This window comes from Diadema setosum, chromosome 14, assembly GCF_964275005.1.
Source record: "Diadema setosum chromosome 14, eeDiaSeto1, whole genome shotgun sequence".
In the NCBI taxonomy this organism is placed as follows: domain Eukaryota; kingdom Metazoa; phylum Echinodermata; class Echinoidea; order Diadematoida; family Diadematidae; genus Diadema; species Diadema setosum.
In genome coordinates, this window is record NC_092698.1 from 17,514,903 (window position 1) to 17,534,592 (window position 19,690).

At 38.5% G+C, this 19,690-nt stretch overlaps 1 protein-coding gene across 1 annotated transcript in view; it reads left to right on the top strand.

Annotated features, from left to right (window-relative positions):
- The first annotated feature begins 4,340 nt into the window (after positions 1–4,340).
- Positions 4,341–19,690, top strand: part of LOC140237623 (thyroid hormone receptor alpha-like) — a 201,159-nt gene continuing 185,809 nt past the window's right edge. Inside the window, exon 1 of the mRNA XM_072317549.1 lies at positions 4,341–5,049. Coding sequence (XP_072173650.1) covers positions 4,377–5,049 — 673 coding nt within the window. The 5' untranslated portion in view covers positions 4,341–4,376. The remainder of the gene's footprint in view (positions 5,050–19,690) is intronic.

Genomic DNA, 19,690 nt, shown 5'->3' on the forward strand with positions numbered 1-19,690 from the left:
ACATCAGTGAAAGTTTGAGGATAATATGAATTTTTAAAATTTTTGTGTTGGAACTGCTGGATGAGGAGACTACTAAGGCTTGTGATGTCATATGAGTACAACAATATAAAGAAAATGTAAAGAAAATTCAACATATTTTCACTTTTTTCGCATAATAAAAGAGCACTTGACTTGCCTCTTTCTAAAGGCAATGGGAATAATATTACCCATAACATATGCCAGTAACGAGTCAAGGGAATGTGTACTTTTTTCAAAAGATGAAATTTTGTGAAATTCTCTTTATATTTTCCTTATATTGTTGTACACATGTGACATCATACACTGCAGTAGTCTTCTCATCCAGCGGTGACTGCACAAAAACTTCCAAAATTCATAACTTTTGAATGGACTTTCCGATTTTCCTCAAACTTTCAATGATGTGTTCTACTAATATTGCTACATTCTCTCAATCCTTATGTTAATGAAGGTGAACTTGTCCTTTAACAAAGTGTATAGTTGTACGGTGTATGTACCTCTACCTCTGTCTTTCCTTCTCCCTCCCTCTCTCTATCTCGCTGTGCCTATTTTGTTTGGCTGTCCCTTGTCTCTTCGCCCTCCAAGCTCGCACGCTCTTTATTCCACGAGACTTGTGTCCACTTTCCCCCTCTTAAACCACTCTCTCTCTCTCTCGCTTCCACTCTCTCCTCCTGCCTTTGCCGTAGCCTTTGTCATCTCAATGTCCTGAAGTGACCTGCAGTGGTAAGGAGAATGTTTTCATTTCTCCCCTGTCCAGCTTGCCTTTGACCGTGCCCATGAGCTCAAGTTACAAACACACACACAAAAAAAAGAGAGATGCATACTTTGCTCAAATGCAGGACGTTGGGATATTGATGGGGCGGGGGGGGGGGGGGGAGGGGGGGGAGCAGTAGGAGATGAAGGATGGGGGATTGTGGGATGAAATTGGTATAGGGAGGGGGTAAAGGAAGGTAGGGGTAAGTTGAGCTTGTGGTTTAAAGCGGTAGTGAAGTCTGCTTTGCACTCTGTGCCTTGATTGTTGGACTCTCTTGAATTTTGCCTACAGTCTTTGTTTCTTTGTTCATCTTTTTCTCTTTTTTTTTTTGTTTCAGCCAGAGTATTTTGAAAGAAACAATGATGAAATACATTCTGTTCAGTGCACATGTTATATGGGAGACGTTGATTTAAGACCATCACAAATACATCGTAGATGCCGAGATAAGAAAAGCTTAAGTATCAAAGACTAATGAACTTAGGTACAAGGAATAATGGGAGAGGAAAAATGTAATAGAGAAAAATGTACTGGTACACACACACACACACACACACACACACACACACACACACACACACACACACAGAACATAATGTATTCATATCTAAACTAGACCTGTGAAGCACAGCTACTATCTTTATACTTAGTTGCACATGCCAGAGAACATTAATGGCGTACTAAAAGCATAGACAGGGAGATTCCCGCAGAAGAGACAATAAGTGCCGTTGCCGTAAGTGGGTACACAAATTGCAGACTTGCCATTGACACATGACAGTTGCTCCTGTCATGTAATGACAAACAGGTATTAACATACATTATTACTCAAGCAGTGAGCACTACTGATGATGTTGTAATGCTACCATCGGAAAGAAGGACAGATAGAAGAAGAGATAGAGATAGACACTGTCAGACAGACAGACAGACACACAGGCAGAGAGAGACAGATGGAAATGTTCAGTAGGGAGGAGGTTATATGTTTTCTTAAATTGTTTTGCTTTATAAGTAGGGAGGATTACATATATGTAGCCTAAACATCCATGTGGAATTCAATTCGTAATTACAATGTGCCGATTGATGAGTAGATTTTTAGTCCTCTGAAAGATATTGTAATCATTCAGAGAACCCATCAATATGTGAAGAATTCACCATTTCATACCTTTGCTGAGCAGCGATGTGTGCGCTATTTGTGTTTGGTGATGCCATATCATTACTGTAGCTTTAACCTTTATTGGCAAACCAAGACTGTTTGTTAAGGATTCATATGCACGTCAGTACCTAAATCTTTGTGAGGTAATATGGTTGAATAATAATACTTCACTTCAAAAGGTAGGGTTGCCGTCATATCTCCCAAATTGCTCCTCATGGAATGGAGATGGCGGAGGAATAGAGAGGACGGGAAGGGGTTGGGGGGGGGGGGGGGGAAGCAAAAACAAGAAGTAGGACTCTGCTGAATTTCATGCTTGCGTGGCTACCAATACGCCATTCAGTCTTTTCACCCCCCTCTCCATGCTCTGTTAATCCCCACGATCATCAACACTTATTGCTTATCCAAACCTCCCTTTCTGCAGGCCACGTCACCCGTTGTCAGTGATGAATAGTGGCCTGTTGTATCAACCAAGTGGTTCCATGATACAATTTAATGGAACATTTCCCCTTGCGTGGCATGCCGAGGTAAACGTCTGAATGGCCGGCCCCCGCATCTATTTATAATGCCGAGTGTGTTTTGTGATGAGCTTGAATGGAATCTGTAGTGGTGGAGCAAAAAACGTCATCGTCGTCGGAAGAAAGGGATGTGCTTGTGTCTGAAAGAGAGGAGGAGACAGAAAAAGCAAAATACAAACAGATTATACTCATCATTATTCTCTTCAGCATAATGGACGTGATGCCTAAACTGTATATCAACCTTTACACCAGCCAGGAAAAGTACATGACTTGAAACCATATTTTCACAAATATTTTTAGCTGTCTCTGTCATGGTGTTTTCTTTTGTTGAAAGGAGGTTCCATGTATGATGAGGCCTACTCTTCAAATGTCTTCATTCATCCAACATTGTACAGCGCTCGCTACTCATTCTTTTCCCCTGTGCTTTTCTTCCATAAAAAGTCTCAAGGAGGGCTTTAAGTGCCTCCTTTTTCCAAAGTTTTCATTCACAAGTGCCCTAGGAGAAATGTGAAAAGAGAGAGAAATGAATAAGAAGAGAACTATTACCCCATGAAAATTTTGCATGACTTAAAGTTTAAGTTTGTTTGGCTTATTGCATCTTCTGCTGAGGTAATTTGTGGATTATTTATGGTTGCAAACATCATGTCAATGAATCCAATAACACAAAGCAATATGAAGCTAGGATGGTGGGAGGAATGTAAACATACAATGTAGGCGGATAAAATGTCATCAGTTTTACTGTTGGATCAGTTCTCCAACCCAAGTGTTGTGATTTTACAACCCTCTCATATTTATTCTAGCCATCCATTGATTTTGTCTGCTTGTTTGTGTGTTTGTTCATTCGTTTCTGAATTTCTGTAGCCAGTGGGATCATCAGAGTTGTGGAATTTGTTCTAGTATACTGATATTTTGCTGATATCTCATTCTGACCCAAATTTTCGCAGTTTTGGCTTCACTGTCTGTCTGTTAAAAAAGCAGAATTGAACACAATTTCACCCGCTGTTGCTGCCCTTGTGCAAAAGGGTCTTCATACATCGACTTTCAAATGAGGCTTTGATATCATGTATGATGCTTTGATATCATGTGTGACATTTTGGGATGTAATATTGTATTTTCTTAACAAAAGTGTTGTATTTGTTTCATTCAGACAATAAAAGCTGTGATCCAACATCAAGTTTTCTTCCCCCTCTGGTACGTTAGCTTCTTGCTTCCTTGAAATGTTTCTGTATCTAGGAAAATAACACCTCCTGACCCCCTTCCCCCACAAAAAGTGTTCGAGCATTTTGACTCCAAATCGTATCTCACCTTGTGCAAAGGAAATGTGGCTCGTTACGATAATGCATTGCAGCATTTAAATGCATTGTTAGGCTGAGGGAGACAGACATTGAATAAGTTTAAATTTTGTCACCTTGAAGAGTGCGCTTGGGGCCCACTCTTGTCTCCGTCCTTTGAATTGGCAGGAGTTTATCTGCGAAACCGAGTGCGTTTCCCTCTCCATGGCAGATGAGAGTTATCTGCCCATGTTTCTATTGGGGATATGTCACACCCAATCTGACCTCTTGGCATGTTCAAACAAGATTACAATCGCGTATTCTCTCAAGATGTGTAGGTTCTGTCCCTTTTTTGATGACTAATCCTGTCAATATCCTTCTCCCTTGTCCCCTGACAGTTTGCCACGGTTGGAGGAGGAGTGCGCATAATCACCATGTCCAAGCGTCAGAGCAAGGAAGCCTTGTCGACGCACATCAAGCGGCCGTGCGTGCAAGTGCCCCGTCCGATTCAGGTCTACGCGCACGAGCCAGCACATGGATGCTCGCATCGCCACAGCGAGGCGGAGCATGCGGAGAACAGTGCTCAGCAGATCTGCAGCAGTAGCAGCAGCAGCACCACCAGTGTGGTGGACGTCTCGCAGCAGAGCCCAGATCAGCTAGTGGGGTCCCACAACATGGACCGGCCTGCGCAGAGCTCACCACCCTGCACATCTCCCCTCCACACATCGCCGCTGAGAGTCTCCCCTCCACTAGTGTCACCACCCAGGGTCTCGCCGCCGTGTGTCTCCCCGTCGCATGCATCTCCGAGTAGTGTGTCCACGTCTCATGCGTCACCAACTCACGCATCGCCAACTCACATCTCACCGTCGCGGACTTCACCTCCCTGTAGCTCTCCATCGCAACTAACAAACTGTGAGGCATGCCATTGCCACCGCCAACATCACCAACAACTAGCACAACCTCAACCTCAACCACAACCACAATCGCACCACCACCATCACAATCACAGTGCCAACTATGGCGCCGCGTACTCGCCGCCGCCATCTGTAGAAGCCAGCAATCCCAAGTGTGACTCGCACCACCTAGAGCCGCTGGTCCCCAAGGCGGTGCCAAAGTCTTCCGGTGGAGTCTTGCCCATCAGATCTCATGCTTCCCTGCCCTCTTGGATAAAGTCTGAAGACAACCGGCCCATGTGGGCGAAGCGGCCACAGCCTGTGAGGGACATGGCCGGAGCCGAGGCCAAAGCAAGGACGGAGAGACACCCGGAGGCGGAAAGGAATAAACCTGAACTTGAGGCAGCCAACCCAGTCACTAGATGGCCCAATGCACCCAAATGGGTGGAACTTGGTAAGTGCATCTCATCTCCATCCATACCAATACCAATATGATATTCTTTAAAGAAATTGATGATATAATATATTCGTCCTCAGTGATGGTGCCTTGAATTGAGAAGTTGCACAGCTCACCACGATCGCATCCCTCACGATTTAACAGGTTTGCTGCTTTTACAAGCACCATCAGAATTAAAGTAGAATCATGCCCAATGTCATTGGAACCATTGTATTTGGGATATCATACAAATTGTTCCATCTCTGCCATGCAGTCAAGCTTTAAAATGTTTCTAGTTAAGAATAGTACAGTACAGGACAGGCTGATATAGCAGGTCTATGATATACAATGAGTTGCTCCGTGGAACTCCGTCCATTTGTTTCTATGGATTTGCCCATCATCACTTCTCCATAAAGTCTGGTCATATGGCTAAGCTTCTCCTCCATGATAATTCAGTGTTCTCAGCATAGAGAGATCATGAGAGAAAGTACCCTCCCAATTCATTTTTGTTATTATGGAAAAAAAAAAGATGCATAAACTAGGATGAATTCGGGCAAAATAATAATGATAATGATAATAATGTTAAACATAATCTTAGCAGACCATGTGATCAGTGCTCATTAGAATGTGAGATAGTCACCGATCTCTGCGTGCTCTCTCTCTCTCTCTGCGTGCTTTGATTTTGTCCGCTTCTTGTGAATCAAAGCTTGGGAAGAGAGGGACTGAGAAGTAGGATACGGATATAGATTGACAAGAGTGTACTCAGGCCACACCACTGGGACAGGTCGCGACCTGCACCAGTTTCTATTCTGCCGCGAAACAGAACCACTAGGCTAGGCAGTTGATTGCTCTCACCCTGTTGACATTTCCTCGTCAGCGTCATTAATTTGCCGAGCAAGTGTCCCCCCTCCGTGGACTGGGCAGAGCTACGGATCAAAGCCAACAATAATGTTGAACATTCAAGCATTGCTACTTGTATCAAGATTTATGACAGGAATCAAGATGATAGGCGTAGAGCTATAACATTCTTGGTTTTTGTTTGTTTGTTTGTTTTTTTTTTTTAATGGTTATTGGCTTTCAGCGGTTTCTGTTGAAATATCACACAAAATCCTTGAGTCAGGACTTGGTATGATATCAAATGTAGAACAAAAGATCAGATGAGGGTAGGTCTATTAATTTTAGTTTAAGGGATCATGTCGAGCGAGATAAATAGTCATTAAAGGGATGGAGCAGTATTGGTGTAGATGAGAATTAGGCTTTTAACTTTTTGCGAGATACCAAGAAAACACTTATGATATAGTACAGAGCATACCATTTTAACCCGTTGAGGACGAGTCCCGAGTATACTCAGGCAGGTGTCTATGGGAAATGCGTGCTGTAGCAAAATCAAACCGTCCTCAACGGGTTAAGAGGAATTCAAAGTTTATTTGATGAAAATCGGGTTTGGAGTGACTGAAACATCTAAAAACAAAGTAAAACAAAGCGATTGTGATAATATGTGGGTCCCACACTTTTATTAGAATCGCTCTTTTTTGGAAATCTCAGCCATTTCAAAACCAATTTTCATCAAATAAACGTTGAATTCCTCATAGAATTACAAGCTCTTTCATATTTCATAAGAGGTTTCTCATTATCTCATCCAAAAATATTAGAAACCTGAAATTAGGTCTCAACCAAGACTATACAATCCCTTTAAAGACTACATACAAGAAAAAGAAAGGAGCAAACTCTGAATAGTAATCATTATCAGTTTTTTTAGTTTGTTTTTGTTAACGGTATTAGGATAGTAGTTCAAGATTCTGGGCATCTCATAGTTATCCAACGTTCAATATTTACAATCACTGCAGCATTTATGTGATGTACAATACAATGCATATTACATACAAACAGGATTTCAGTATCAAGAGGAAGTACATGTGTTGGAGAAGAGAAAAGGCATTTTTCTAATCAATAGATATAGAATAAAAGTGGTACCACGCATGGGTAGTTCTAAAGCCTGATGTGGATAAGATTTCCGAATGAATATGAATGGTTGAATGAATGATGCTTTGCAAGCGCATGTCAATTCATGTTGATCGGAACTTTCAGGTTGAATAGTTACCAAAAATCTCATCTTGTTAGGCAGATCCCTCAGGAACAAATGATTAAAAATAAAATTATATTCAACCAAAATGTCATCCATTCCTTAACTGGTCCCACTGCCTAGAGAGAGAGAAACATTGAGTGGAACAATGATGCTTTCTTAAAATTTACTGATCAGGCTATTAACCTTTTCAGCGCTGATTTGTCTAGAAGGAGCTGAGAGTGTGCAGCAATTTGAACTAGAAGTGATCAAACAGTATGAAATCATTATTTGGCCCCCAACAATATACGGACTCTCAATAAAAGAAATTATATATGTTGGTAAAATGAAATAACAATATACATTGTATTAAAGTATAAATGTTGTAATTGGGGAAATGGCACTTACATCATGTGAGCTTTGAATAGTGTGTGTGTGTGTATGTGTGTGTAAATGTGCATGTTTGTCTATCTGTCTGTTTTTGGTGTTGTGTGTGTTTTATGTCCCCCCCCCCCTTCTGTCTATACTCTCAAATTTCTCTTTATCCATTTATCCATGTATTAAAGTGTGTCTGCAGTACATAGCACAGGGGAATTTGGTTTTTGTTGTTGAAATGAATCATGTGCAGATTAAGCTGTATTAATGAAATTTAATAGCCCTTATAAACTGGTGAGTGCATTGATACCTTCCCCACTCCATAGTTTTAATAATTGTATGTGCTGTTAAAATGTATGACCCAGCAGCTAACCACACAGGACTTAATTAATGACACTAATCCTGGAGGATATATCAGCATGGCTTCTCTTGTCTGCTGATGAAATTTGTATGTCAAGAAGTGGTAGTGCAGGAACTGCAGCATTTTTTTGACAAGCACACCCTTTTCAGTCTATCAATATATAAAATGTGATAGCCTAGTCTGGTATGTTTTTGCTTTTAATATGCATGCCTGTTGATGATATCGCAGTATGTGTCAGAAGAGTGAAGTGGGAATTGAACAAATCAGAATGCATGTTTATCTTTTTCTTTTTTTTTTTACTCAGCACATTTTGTCTGAAAAAATAAGTTAAAGTTTAAATACTCATGCAAGACAAATAACCATGGAAAATTAAAATGGAAAAGCTGTCACCATTACCTGCTCATTCAAGTTTGGCAAATGGGCAAGGGTTGCACTCCCATGATTCACAAACTAATATTTCATCACGATGAAGAGAAAAATAATAATTCAAAACTCAGCTCTTTGCACATCTGTAATTATATCAGAATGCGTCGTATTTAAAGATTCGACTCAAAAAGATAAAGATTCAAACTTTAACAACAAACAAAGCTCATTAGAAGGCAATATATGGATACTACTGGATATTTTTTTTTTTCCAATAATGGTGCAATACATTTGTCTTTGAACCAAAACACGGTCTGCAATAGTTTTGCAGTTTAGAATTAATCAGTATCGTATATAATTGTGTTAATATAGAAATGTGATCCATTCCATCACAACTTGAATTAATTCTTTAGTATTGGAACGCATACTCTGGTATGTATGTGCCGAGAACGCTCACTGAACGCTGTGAGCCAGCAACGCCACGGTCAGCAAGGCAATTCCTGCACGCAAGATGCATTGTCATACATGGATTGCTACAATGTGATTGACCCGACCCCCCTTGTGTGTCCTACTTGACGTATACCTGACATTTGTGCGGATGACAGACAATAAATCTTGCATTGAGCTTCGGATGCCACATAGGAGCTGGAAGATCCTGTCTGGGGTTGTTACTCGTCAAGCTTCGCAGAGGTAGCGAGCTTTCAAAAACATTTTTCTCATGTTGCAGCACCCTATACCCTGTTTACTTCCACGATCGGAAGCGCTTGGAACAGTTGGGCAGGAGTACTGGATAATACATCAAAACAGTTGTCATAAGATATGATATGAGAGCCTTGGAATTATTCCTTCATTTTTAGCATTTGTATGTGTGTATATATGTTTGTGTCTATGTGTGTATGTGTGAGAGAGAAAGAGATTGCCAGAGCATTTTTCTGTCAGTGTGCAGGTTCATAGTTTTACTGTGTTCTATGCATTGTCGTGTTTTAATTCAAAGAATGTATCGTTGAAAGGCTGAACTGAGTTAATGGTTTGTATTTACACAGTACCATAAGCAGAGTGAGTGTTGCAAAATAGTATCCCATTTTCAGTTGAGTTGAAAGAGGACATGTGTAGGCAAGCACACACCAGAAACGGTACAATCCATTATCTAGCCTTCTTCCTTCTCCACATACCGTTAATTTTTGTGGTATACCAAACACGAGTCAGCTTTTTCAGGAGGCAATGACATGGGTGAGAATTGAAATAAATACATATCCAGTGTATATAAATATACCCCTGACACGAGCTGCTTGTTTCACCTCCCATACCGGGTAACGGTTTCTTCTCCTGTACGTTTGAATGCATGTATCCTGATAACTTTGACATTCATCCATCAAGATGAATCAAAGTTTTAAAGGACAAGTTCACCTTCATTAACATAAGGATTAAGAGAATACAGCAATATTATTAGAACACATCAGTGAAAGTTTGAGGAAAATTGGACAATCGATGCAAAAGTTATGAATTTGTAAAACTTTTGTGTTTGAACCGCTGGTTAAGGAGACTACTAAGGCTCGTGATGTCATATGAGTACAACAGTATAAAGAAAATGTAAAGAAAATTCAACATATTTTCACTTTTTTTTTTGCATAATAAAATAGCACTTGACTTGCCTCTTTCTAAAGGCAATGGGAATAATATTCCCATAACATATGTCAGTAACGAGTGAAGGGAATGTGTAGTTTTTTCAAAAGATGAAATTTTGTGAAATTCTCTTTATTTTTCCTTATATTGTTGTACGCATGTGACATCATACACTGCAGTAGTCTTCTCATCCAGTGGTGACTGCACAAAAACTTCAAAAATTCATAACTTTTGAACGGATTGTCTGATTTTCCTCAAACTTTCAATGATGTGTTCTACTAATATTGGTACATTCTCTCAATCCTTATGTTAATGAAGGTGAACTTGTCCTTTAAAGTGGCACCTCTGTTTTTATAGTCTTTCTAGAAAGGGAAAAAAGGCACGATCTTTGGTGCCAATGATCTTTGCTGCCAACACCGGCATGACTTATTTAGTCTAATCATCCCAGCCACAGCACCTCTAAACCACATCTGAAAATATGGAAAAATGTAGTACAAGGTGGCCTGATTGAAGATGAGCATTGTTGCATATGAAGGGAAAACCATGGGGGGGGGGGGGGGGTATGGGATACATACCACACTCTTTTGATCAAATGGCTTGTTATGAAATGTGCCCATAGTCTTGTCATCCAGCCGTTATTTTCAAAGCAAAATGGGATCAGTAGCTGAAACATGTAGAGTCCCTGTCTTTGTTTGCATAGTTTTAAATGATAAGATCTATTTTCCAATAGAGAGAAAGAAACACACACACACACACACACACACACACACACACACACACACATGGGGGGGGGGGACAAAGCAAAACAAACAAATCAATCAGTGAACATTAACCCGTTGAAGACGGGCTGATTTTGCTATATACAACCATGGGACTTGTCCTCAACAGGTTAACAGTTGTAGAATGAGTGAGATATCTGTGAAGTAAAAAGGAACTATTATTTGAAGACTGTGCTGTTTGAATTACAAAAGAGAAAAAAAAAATGATAAAGAACGTTATTCCAGCTCTGATGATACATTGTGTAGATGCAACATTGTATTAATGTACTTGTATAACAAACCGTTTCTTTCATTGTGTATTTGACCTGCCCCAGTTCTCCTGAATTCACAAAGAACATTTTTACCTGCTGCTTTGACATTGGCAGTGTTTTTGCTTTTGTAAGCCGTTGCCTTGGCAGCTGTTGTTGTTTGTTTTCTTTTCTTTTCCCTGTTTTTATGTGGGGGGGGGGGGGAGAAGGGGAGCACAGCTAGGTTTTCAAAATGTGTAACATTGTGCTATTTTAATAGCAGAGTCAGATTTGATTAGAGGGGAAATAATGAGGAATACTGCATTTCTTAATAGTCTCCGTTGTGGCTAGGTCATCATGAAAATGGGGGAGAAAAAAAGAGAAAAGAAAAAAAAAAAACCCTCCCTGAAGGTACACATATCATAAAACACAACATAGCAAGCTGAGTGTTTTTGAGGAGGAAAATGTTTCAGAACATAACCTAGATCAGCTATTGTTAGCGTCAGACCACAATAAAGGTCCTACTATTCTCGCAAATCTCAGAGAGAGAAAGAGAGAGGGGGGGGGGGGAAGCTAGTCATTTAATACATCTGACTTTAATTGTTCAGGGCAAAATGGAATATTATTGGTGGAGGAAAAAAATGGGTCACGGAAAAAGAAAACAGAATGTGTGAAACACCAATTATCCTTATCTCTCTCTCTAGTACCTCTCTCTCTCTCTCTCTCTCTCTCTCTCTCTCTCTGTCTGTCTCTCCCTCTGTCTGTCTCTCTCTCTCTCTTTCTAGGTTATTCTCTCTATCTCTTTCTTTCTGTATCTTTGTGGAGACCAGCTGAGCTCAGCACCAATAATGTGTATAATACAACATTGTGTTTAAAGGGCCACACAAAGCTTGATACTAACAGATGTCCTGTAAAAATAAAAGAAAGCAGGCTGCCAAGTTCTGCTCTAACTGTGATATATGTAGATAAAGTCATCTATTAATACCATTAATTGTATGAGATTATGAAATAATTATGATAACAAAGAAGCAGAGAAGAACAATAAACAATAATAACTTTTATTAGTTACTGTCCAGTTTTTAGTACATAATGCAAACGGTGATGATGATGATAATAATCCTGATATAAATGAGAGCAATAATGAAACACAATGTGAAATGCATTGCGAACACATTGTGAACACACTCTTAGACACTGTGTTCTTTCCAACAGGGTAACAATGATAATAATGATGATGATGATGATGATGATGATAATAATAATAATAATGATAATTATGATAATAATACTAATAATAATAATGATAATAATAATAATAATAATAATAATAATAATAATAATAATGATAATAATGATAATAATGATAATAATAATAATAATAATAATAATGATAATAATAATAATAATAATAATAATAATAATGATAATAATGATAATAATGATAATAATGATAATAATAATAATAATAATAATAATAATAATGATAGTGATAGTAATAATAACGATGATAATAATAACGATAATAATATTAATATTAATAATAATCATAATCATAATAAGAAGAAGGAGAAGAAATTACATAGTACTATTTCAAGCAGTAACATTCATTATCCTGTAATCTCACATTCCTGGAGAATACACTGTAGTTGGAAACCCCCACTGTAATATTACACAGTATGTAACTCGGCCATTCTCTACATTGTTACATCAGCATCAAATGGAGTTTAGGAGATGAGGATAGGACAACGAAGGAAAATAAGAAAGGAGGAGGAAGAGAAGGAAGACAAGAAATTTTGCCGATAGAGCATGAACTTGAAAACAGCTTGGCAGGTGTTTGCTAGGAAATTGGGTTAGGAAAAGGAGTGTAATCAGAAATGCTTGTGTCCATTATTTTACAGAGACATGTCTTGAAGCTCTGAAGGGACATTGCAAAGCACATTTTTCGTCCCAAAAACTTGAGGAGAAATTCACATTGTTATACAAGTGATATTGACATTTTTATGAGTTTGTCAAAAATTCAAAAGTAATTTGCCAATGATTTTTAAAAAAAAATTTATTCTAAAATTATTCTGTGAAATGTAGGTAAGAAGATATAGTTTTGATTTTATTCCCTGAAGTAGCATTCAGATTGTTTTATCATGTCGAAAGTAATCAATGCAGAAATCTGATTGTATTTTCTTTTTTTATTCTTGGGACGTACTATAAATAAAGTGAAAACATGTTTGAAAGACGGATACACAGACACGAACAGACAGACAGACAGGCAGACAGATTGATGCATACAACAAAAATAAGCCTCATTATTTATTCCCTGCCATCAGTATGACTACAAATGATATCACCAGCGCTATGCACATTGAGTCATTGTCATTTAAAAGGCATACAATGATTCAGTCAGTTCATCACAATTTTGCACTGAAAGTGACAAGGATGATACTGGGAAGCCTTGGAGTCTATTTTTGCATCGTAATTGTATTTGATAATTGACAGTTTCAGTGTGTTGTGAAATGCACACACAAAAAGTATATGAAAAACAGAATTCCACTGATACTATAAAGATGATTTGACATGACCGATAAAAAAAGGAGAAGATATGCATGATTTGTAAAATTGTGGGTTCATACAGACTTAGAGTTGCAACATCTATGAAAAATGATTTGCTGTAGCTCTCTATCCACAGTTAGATGGCTCATTAGAAAGAGTATTAAAGGTAGGGAATCCCATTTGCATGCCTTAAATGAGGAGTTGTATAAATACAGTGGTATGTTGAAGAGAGTATCATTTTAGAAACTCCCATAAAGTATTGAAAGTGGAAGGTAACATTTAGTGTATTTTTATTGACCGTTAGATTTTGAATTTAATTTTGGTGTGGCTCGCCGTAAATTCCAGTACATTACTAGGCTACCTTTGCAGACCATGCACTGCATGTGTGTCCATCATGTACATATTTTTGTGAAGAAAGTTCATCAAAACTTACAAACATTTCTATATACATTCTTGCCACACAAAATGTTATTACATCAGCTCTTATACTTTTAGATTTGTGTTTATAGATAAAAAATACAGAAGACTGCAACAAAAAGGCTTAAGTGTGGCTGACACACAGAACTACTGAGTAGGTAAGAGTTTTGTGCATTATTCAAATTGTAGATAACTGTTGACTTCCAAATTTCTAAGCAGTGGCCTAAACAAGTCCCCTGAGGTTCATATTTAATGTTTTGCTGCATTTTGGGAGGTCTGTAAAAGGTACTCCCTACCTTTAACCCATTAAAGACAGGTCTTGAGTATACAGTACTCGGGCAAGTACATGTATCTATGGAGAAATGTGTGTTGTAGCCAAATCAACGGGTTAAAAAGAAGGAACCAACCTGGGAAATGAACCTGTCACCTCCTGCTTTTATACTGGGTAGTGGCTATGTAACAGCAGTGACAAGGTGAACTTTTTCTTGGGTCTTGTTAGGTGGAGTTGGCCGGTGGGGGTGGGGTCACCAAGTCAATACCAAGCCACGTGGCAAAGTTAAAGGGATCGTATAGTTTTGGTTGAGACTGAATTTCAGGTTTCTAACATTTTTTGGTGAGATAATGAGAAACCTCTTATGAAATATGAAAGAGCATGTTATTCCACGAGGATTTCAACATTTATTTGATGAAAATTGATTTTGAAATGGCTGAGATATCCAACACAGAGTGATCCTGATAAAGTGTGGGACCCACACTTTATTAAAATTTTTTTGTTTTACTTTGTTTTTAGATGTTTCAACTATTCCAAACCCAATTTTCATCAAACAAACTTTGAATTTCTCTTTAAATGGTATGCTCTGTACTATTTCTTAAGTGTTTTCTTGGTATATCTCACACAAAAAAAAAGTTAAAGCCCCATTTTCATCTCCACCAATACTGTACCATCCCTTTAACATGAAATGCATGTATCATTACAGAACCCAAGGAGCTTACGTGTGTTTGAAGCTCCTTGCAGAACCTCAACATACTGTAGGTACCTGTAGCCTTATGTTAACTGTCCCGGGAATGACAAGTTGCAATGCCCAATGACATTGTGACACAGATTCTAGTTGGCAGGAGTCATTAGTACAATCAGCCATCATTGAATCAAATGATAGCCTGACAGGCACAATCCCGAAGCAATATAGCACTTGGACTTGAAATAGTACTACTGTAAAAAGCTGTTATTGTCACTAGGGTTCAATCTTTGCGAATTTTGCAAATCATTGTTGGGCAGCGAATTTAGCAACATACAAAAATACGGCAGAACCGGTGTTAGGAGTTACTTATGATGCTGTTTTGCATAGAAACCTGTGAGAGTGTTGTAAGGTGATGACATCTTCACCTCGTCTAATGTACATTTGTGTGATTGCGATTGATACTTTAGACTCATGATATCATATAGTGACTGAAATTCCACAACTCTCTATGCCATGTTGTATGACCTAGTTCTGATAGAACTTCGGTCTACATGTACCTTTGATTTCATTTCATTTATTATGTGGACTGGAATTGAACTGTATACGGACAGCGCACAAGTGCATGCGCATCTATGCATGTCTGTTTGAAATGTTTCCATATTGAGTACCTGCCGAATTGCTGCACAATTATTTCTGAAAAGCTTCATTTTTCCTGCTCTATTTGGAAAGTGGAACGACCCCATTTTGAGGCAATGCGCAACATGGAAGACCGTATAATTGCAAAGAATCTATTCCCATGTTGCAGTATTATATGCATGGCTGCCACATGACCCTTAGGCAATAAGAGAAGGGAAAAGGAAGAGGAGGAAGAGAAGGAGGGATGGAAAAAGAACACTAGAATGGCCTCTAGCTTACGGCCCATCCACCTTTCCATATAACATCATTCTTGTTTAATGTCTTAGGTTCAAAGTGAAATTCATATCCTCAGGTTATAAATGTGTCTAGAATCTATCATAAATACGTATGTATGTATCTATCTCTTAGTATATCTTTCTCTCTCCTCTTGCAATATATTGATTTATTTGTCTATATGTACATACATACATACATACATACATTTTCTTTTTCTGTTTGTTTTATGTTTGTGTGTATGTGTGTGCGTATATATGATATATATATATATATATATATATATATATATATATATATATATATATACATATACATATACATTGTCTGTGTATTATGCATGTGGTGGTAGGTTGGTAATAAACATTGATTACTAGGTTTGGCAAAAATATCATACCCCCTCTATTGTCCCACGGTATGGCATTATCACCTTACACAGTCATGTTGTCATTCTGCACAGCATTGGCAGCTTCGATGAACAATTTATTTCCAAGGACAGCAGCAAAATTGCTGACATCTAGTGAAAACCGGTGGTTCAAATTCATATTTGGCTCACTTTGTTTCCCTTTTCCAAACTTTTTTTTTGTTGTTGACAGTATCATTGTAATATTATGTTTAAGAGATGTAAGTCACAGCATAGTACATGAATAAACAAATATATACATACATATATATATATATATATATATATATATATATATATATATATATATATATTTTATTACTATTATATATATATATATATATATATATATATATATATATATATATATATATATATATATATATATATATATATATACATATATATATATATATATATATATACAGTGTATATGTGACCTGCCACAACAAAAGGATCCGAAAGTCGCTGACGACTGAGCCAAGAAAATCAAGTTTGAAGTCAGATCATGAAAGTCAGTCAAAACCATCCAATTTCTGTTTTTGGCATAATTTTTTAGTGTAATGTTTCGTCTATCATCTGCCGAAATTTCGAAGCTATAGTATATGATCAAAGGAATTGCAAGAAATTAGCGTTTTTCTGGGCCGTGATTTTCCGACTTTCAACGGAACAGAAACGTGTCCGAAGATTTGGATTTAGGGCCACAGCTAGACTCCGGCCCTAGCAACAAGGGAGTGATCATATTGATCAGTACGTGGCATCCTGATTACTGATTGGTTGTGCGTAGACCACTGGCACTAAGCGTGAATGAACATCGCAGAGGTTGCTAGGAGCATGCCTCCTATTGTCAAGAGGTGAAAACTGTTTTGTCTCCCCTTGATCATGATAGCGTCGGAAGGAAAACTTTGGAGGCAGTTTTCTCAAAAGGCTGATTTCATAAACCACTTGGCATACTCTAATAAAATATTCTCTATCTCTGCAACCGAGTACTATTATGAATCATGTTATATATGACATTAAAGTGGAAGAGTAAGGGAATATTCTAAGGTGTCATGTCATTTCAGAAAGTTGTCCTCCCCCGACTTCCGGATGCTTGTGTTGAAGTGGGTCACATAATTATATTGTGTTGTGCATATTGCACAGTGATCTACAGATGACATCGATTGACCTTTTCAGCCGTGTGATATGTGTTTCATCGCTCATTTTCATTGCTCACTTTGGAATGGATTCTTGTAGGTGATACAGGTTACACCACATCTTTCCGGTACTTATCAGTTCTCTGTGAAATACCGCAGTGGCATCGCAGCCAAGCATAAGAGTAAGGACAGCATTTCGTTCCGTGTCATGATGAATTTTTCATGTATGACTCTCTTTGAATCTATCCATCCTCATTCCTCCAAGACTTGAGGATGTCTTCTTCTTTTTCTTTTTCTTTCTTTTGCTCTTTCTTTCTTTTTGACAAAAGTGAGTCCGTTCCTGCCGCACGTTCAACGACATTCAGGGCAGGCCCAAGTGGGTTTCCGCTTGCAGCTGCATCAGCTTTCGATCGACTCGTGTGCATAGAGTGAGCGAGAGAGAGAGAGTGTGAGAAAGATCGCCCCACCCCCATCCATCCCCTCCTCCTTACGTGGCAAGCACTGCAGCTCCTCAGATCTATTACACTAATTGAAAGGCTTGGGTAATGACAAAGCCTTAATCAACTCTGCCCTTGAGATTTGAATCTTGATACTGGCTCTAGTCCTCATCTCTCTCATCGAAGCCCCGATGATGAGACCATGCCACCGCCGGGCCACTTATTGCCTTCGCCCTTAATCCTCTCCCGCCAACTCCCATTCCGCGTCCTCCTAAAAAAGCCCCGATGACGAAGGCTCTACTTTTCTTCCCTTTCCTCCTATTTCAAACAACCCGCCCCTTCCATTAGATTAAATCTCTCAATCGTCGATGATAATTAGGCTGTGAAAGGTGCCAAGCTGATCGAAGCTAACCTGGTTTGGCTCAGGCCGTAATTGCATTATCTCGTCATCGAGCAATTATTGTCTTTATTCCCAAATCAGTAATTAAGGAATAAAGAATTCAGCAATTGGGAGTTAAACTGTTTTATCACCCTGCTTGGGCCACTTCTCTGAGGATCCCCCTCCCTCACCAGCATGACAAAAAAAAAAAAAAAAAAAGTTCAAAAAAGAAGGAGAGGAAAAAAAATATAAGCTGGACTATTTGCTCTTCTCTTGAATCTTTCCTTCTTCACAATGTGCTCTTCCTAGTGAAAAGAAAAATAGAATGAGAGAGAAAAGGATTAAAGAGGTAGGAATACAGAAAAGAGACACCTTTGGTTGCAGGAAAGGGAATTGTGTGTGTGTGTGTGTGTGTGTGTGTGTGTGTGTGTGTGTGCGCGCGCGCGCACACGGGATTGCGTCAAGAATATGACTGTGAGCTCATCGTAATTAGGGCACAAAATATCAAAGCATTACAGTGCTTCGGCGGGTAATCCGGCAAAGCGGCTTTTGCAGCAAGTGCATGCTCTAATTATTCAGCCGAATCGTTTATTGCAAGCCTGGGCTAATTCCTCACGCCTTTCACGCCTCTGCGAAGGAAAGGGACAACTCGGCGATGCTCTGCTGAGTTTTCTCAGTCGTGGCTGCGCTGACATCTTTTAGGATGGTAGACGAAAGGCTTATTCCTTGTGCAGCATTTCTTCAGCTTCCCTTTCTAGGGGTCCCTATCATTCCATTCTTCATCCCTAATTGTTGCCATCAATATACCTATTCCATGCCTCATCAGTTCTTGTTGTTGGTTGTTTTCTTTTTTTGTGCATGTCACTTTTAGTTTACTTCACAGACTTATTGGGAAGGATTTTGTGTGTGCATTAAAGTCTGTTTCTTTGGTTTTTTTTTTCTTTTCTATTGAGAACAGGCTTAAAGGCATTATTTATCATTTGCAGATGAAACAAACACTCAGCTTTATAGTGCTTTAGAATACAGGTGTAGCGCTGAAATGTGAGTGAGGTAAAGAAACAACCAGTTTGACAATTTTGATCAGTATAAGCAACATCAATTATTGTTGAATAAACAAAATGTGAACAAGAGTTATAATAACATTGTTTCTGGACTATTAAAAGTGTCTGCAGTTATCTTTTATTTAGAAAAATAGTGATCAATGTCTCCTTTATATTTTAGGCTTTATTGCAAAATTAGGTAGGATGTTTTGTTAAATACAACTAACCTACACATACACGTATACATCAAAGGCGATGTCTCAAATATTTTTAAAGCTCTGCTCCCAATGGTTAACAATACCTTTAAAGGTATTGACTATATCTTAAAGTGTGTATAATTCATTTTGAATCAGAGCAGCTTAGTAAATGCCGGTATTATCTGCATTGGTCGTCTTGGAGATGTTTGTTTTATTTTGTATGTAAAACTTGTGCTAGTGATTCTGAATAAAAGATACTTTGTTTCAAAGAATGGTGAGAGGAATTATCTGCATGATTGTGTGAAACATGCGCCACGCAAGAAGGCTACTTTTCTTGAGAGCTAATTGACATCTAGTTTTTATTATCTTACGACTTTACTCATTCTCCCATTTTTTCTTTTTTTTTCAGTTTTTCTTTGAATAGGTGATGTTACTTCTTTGTTTGTTT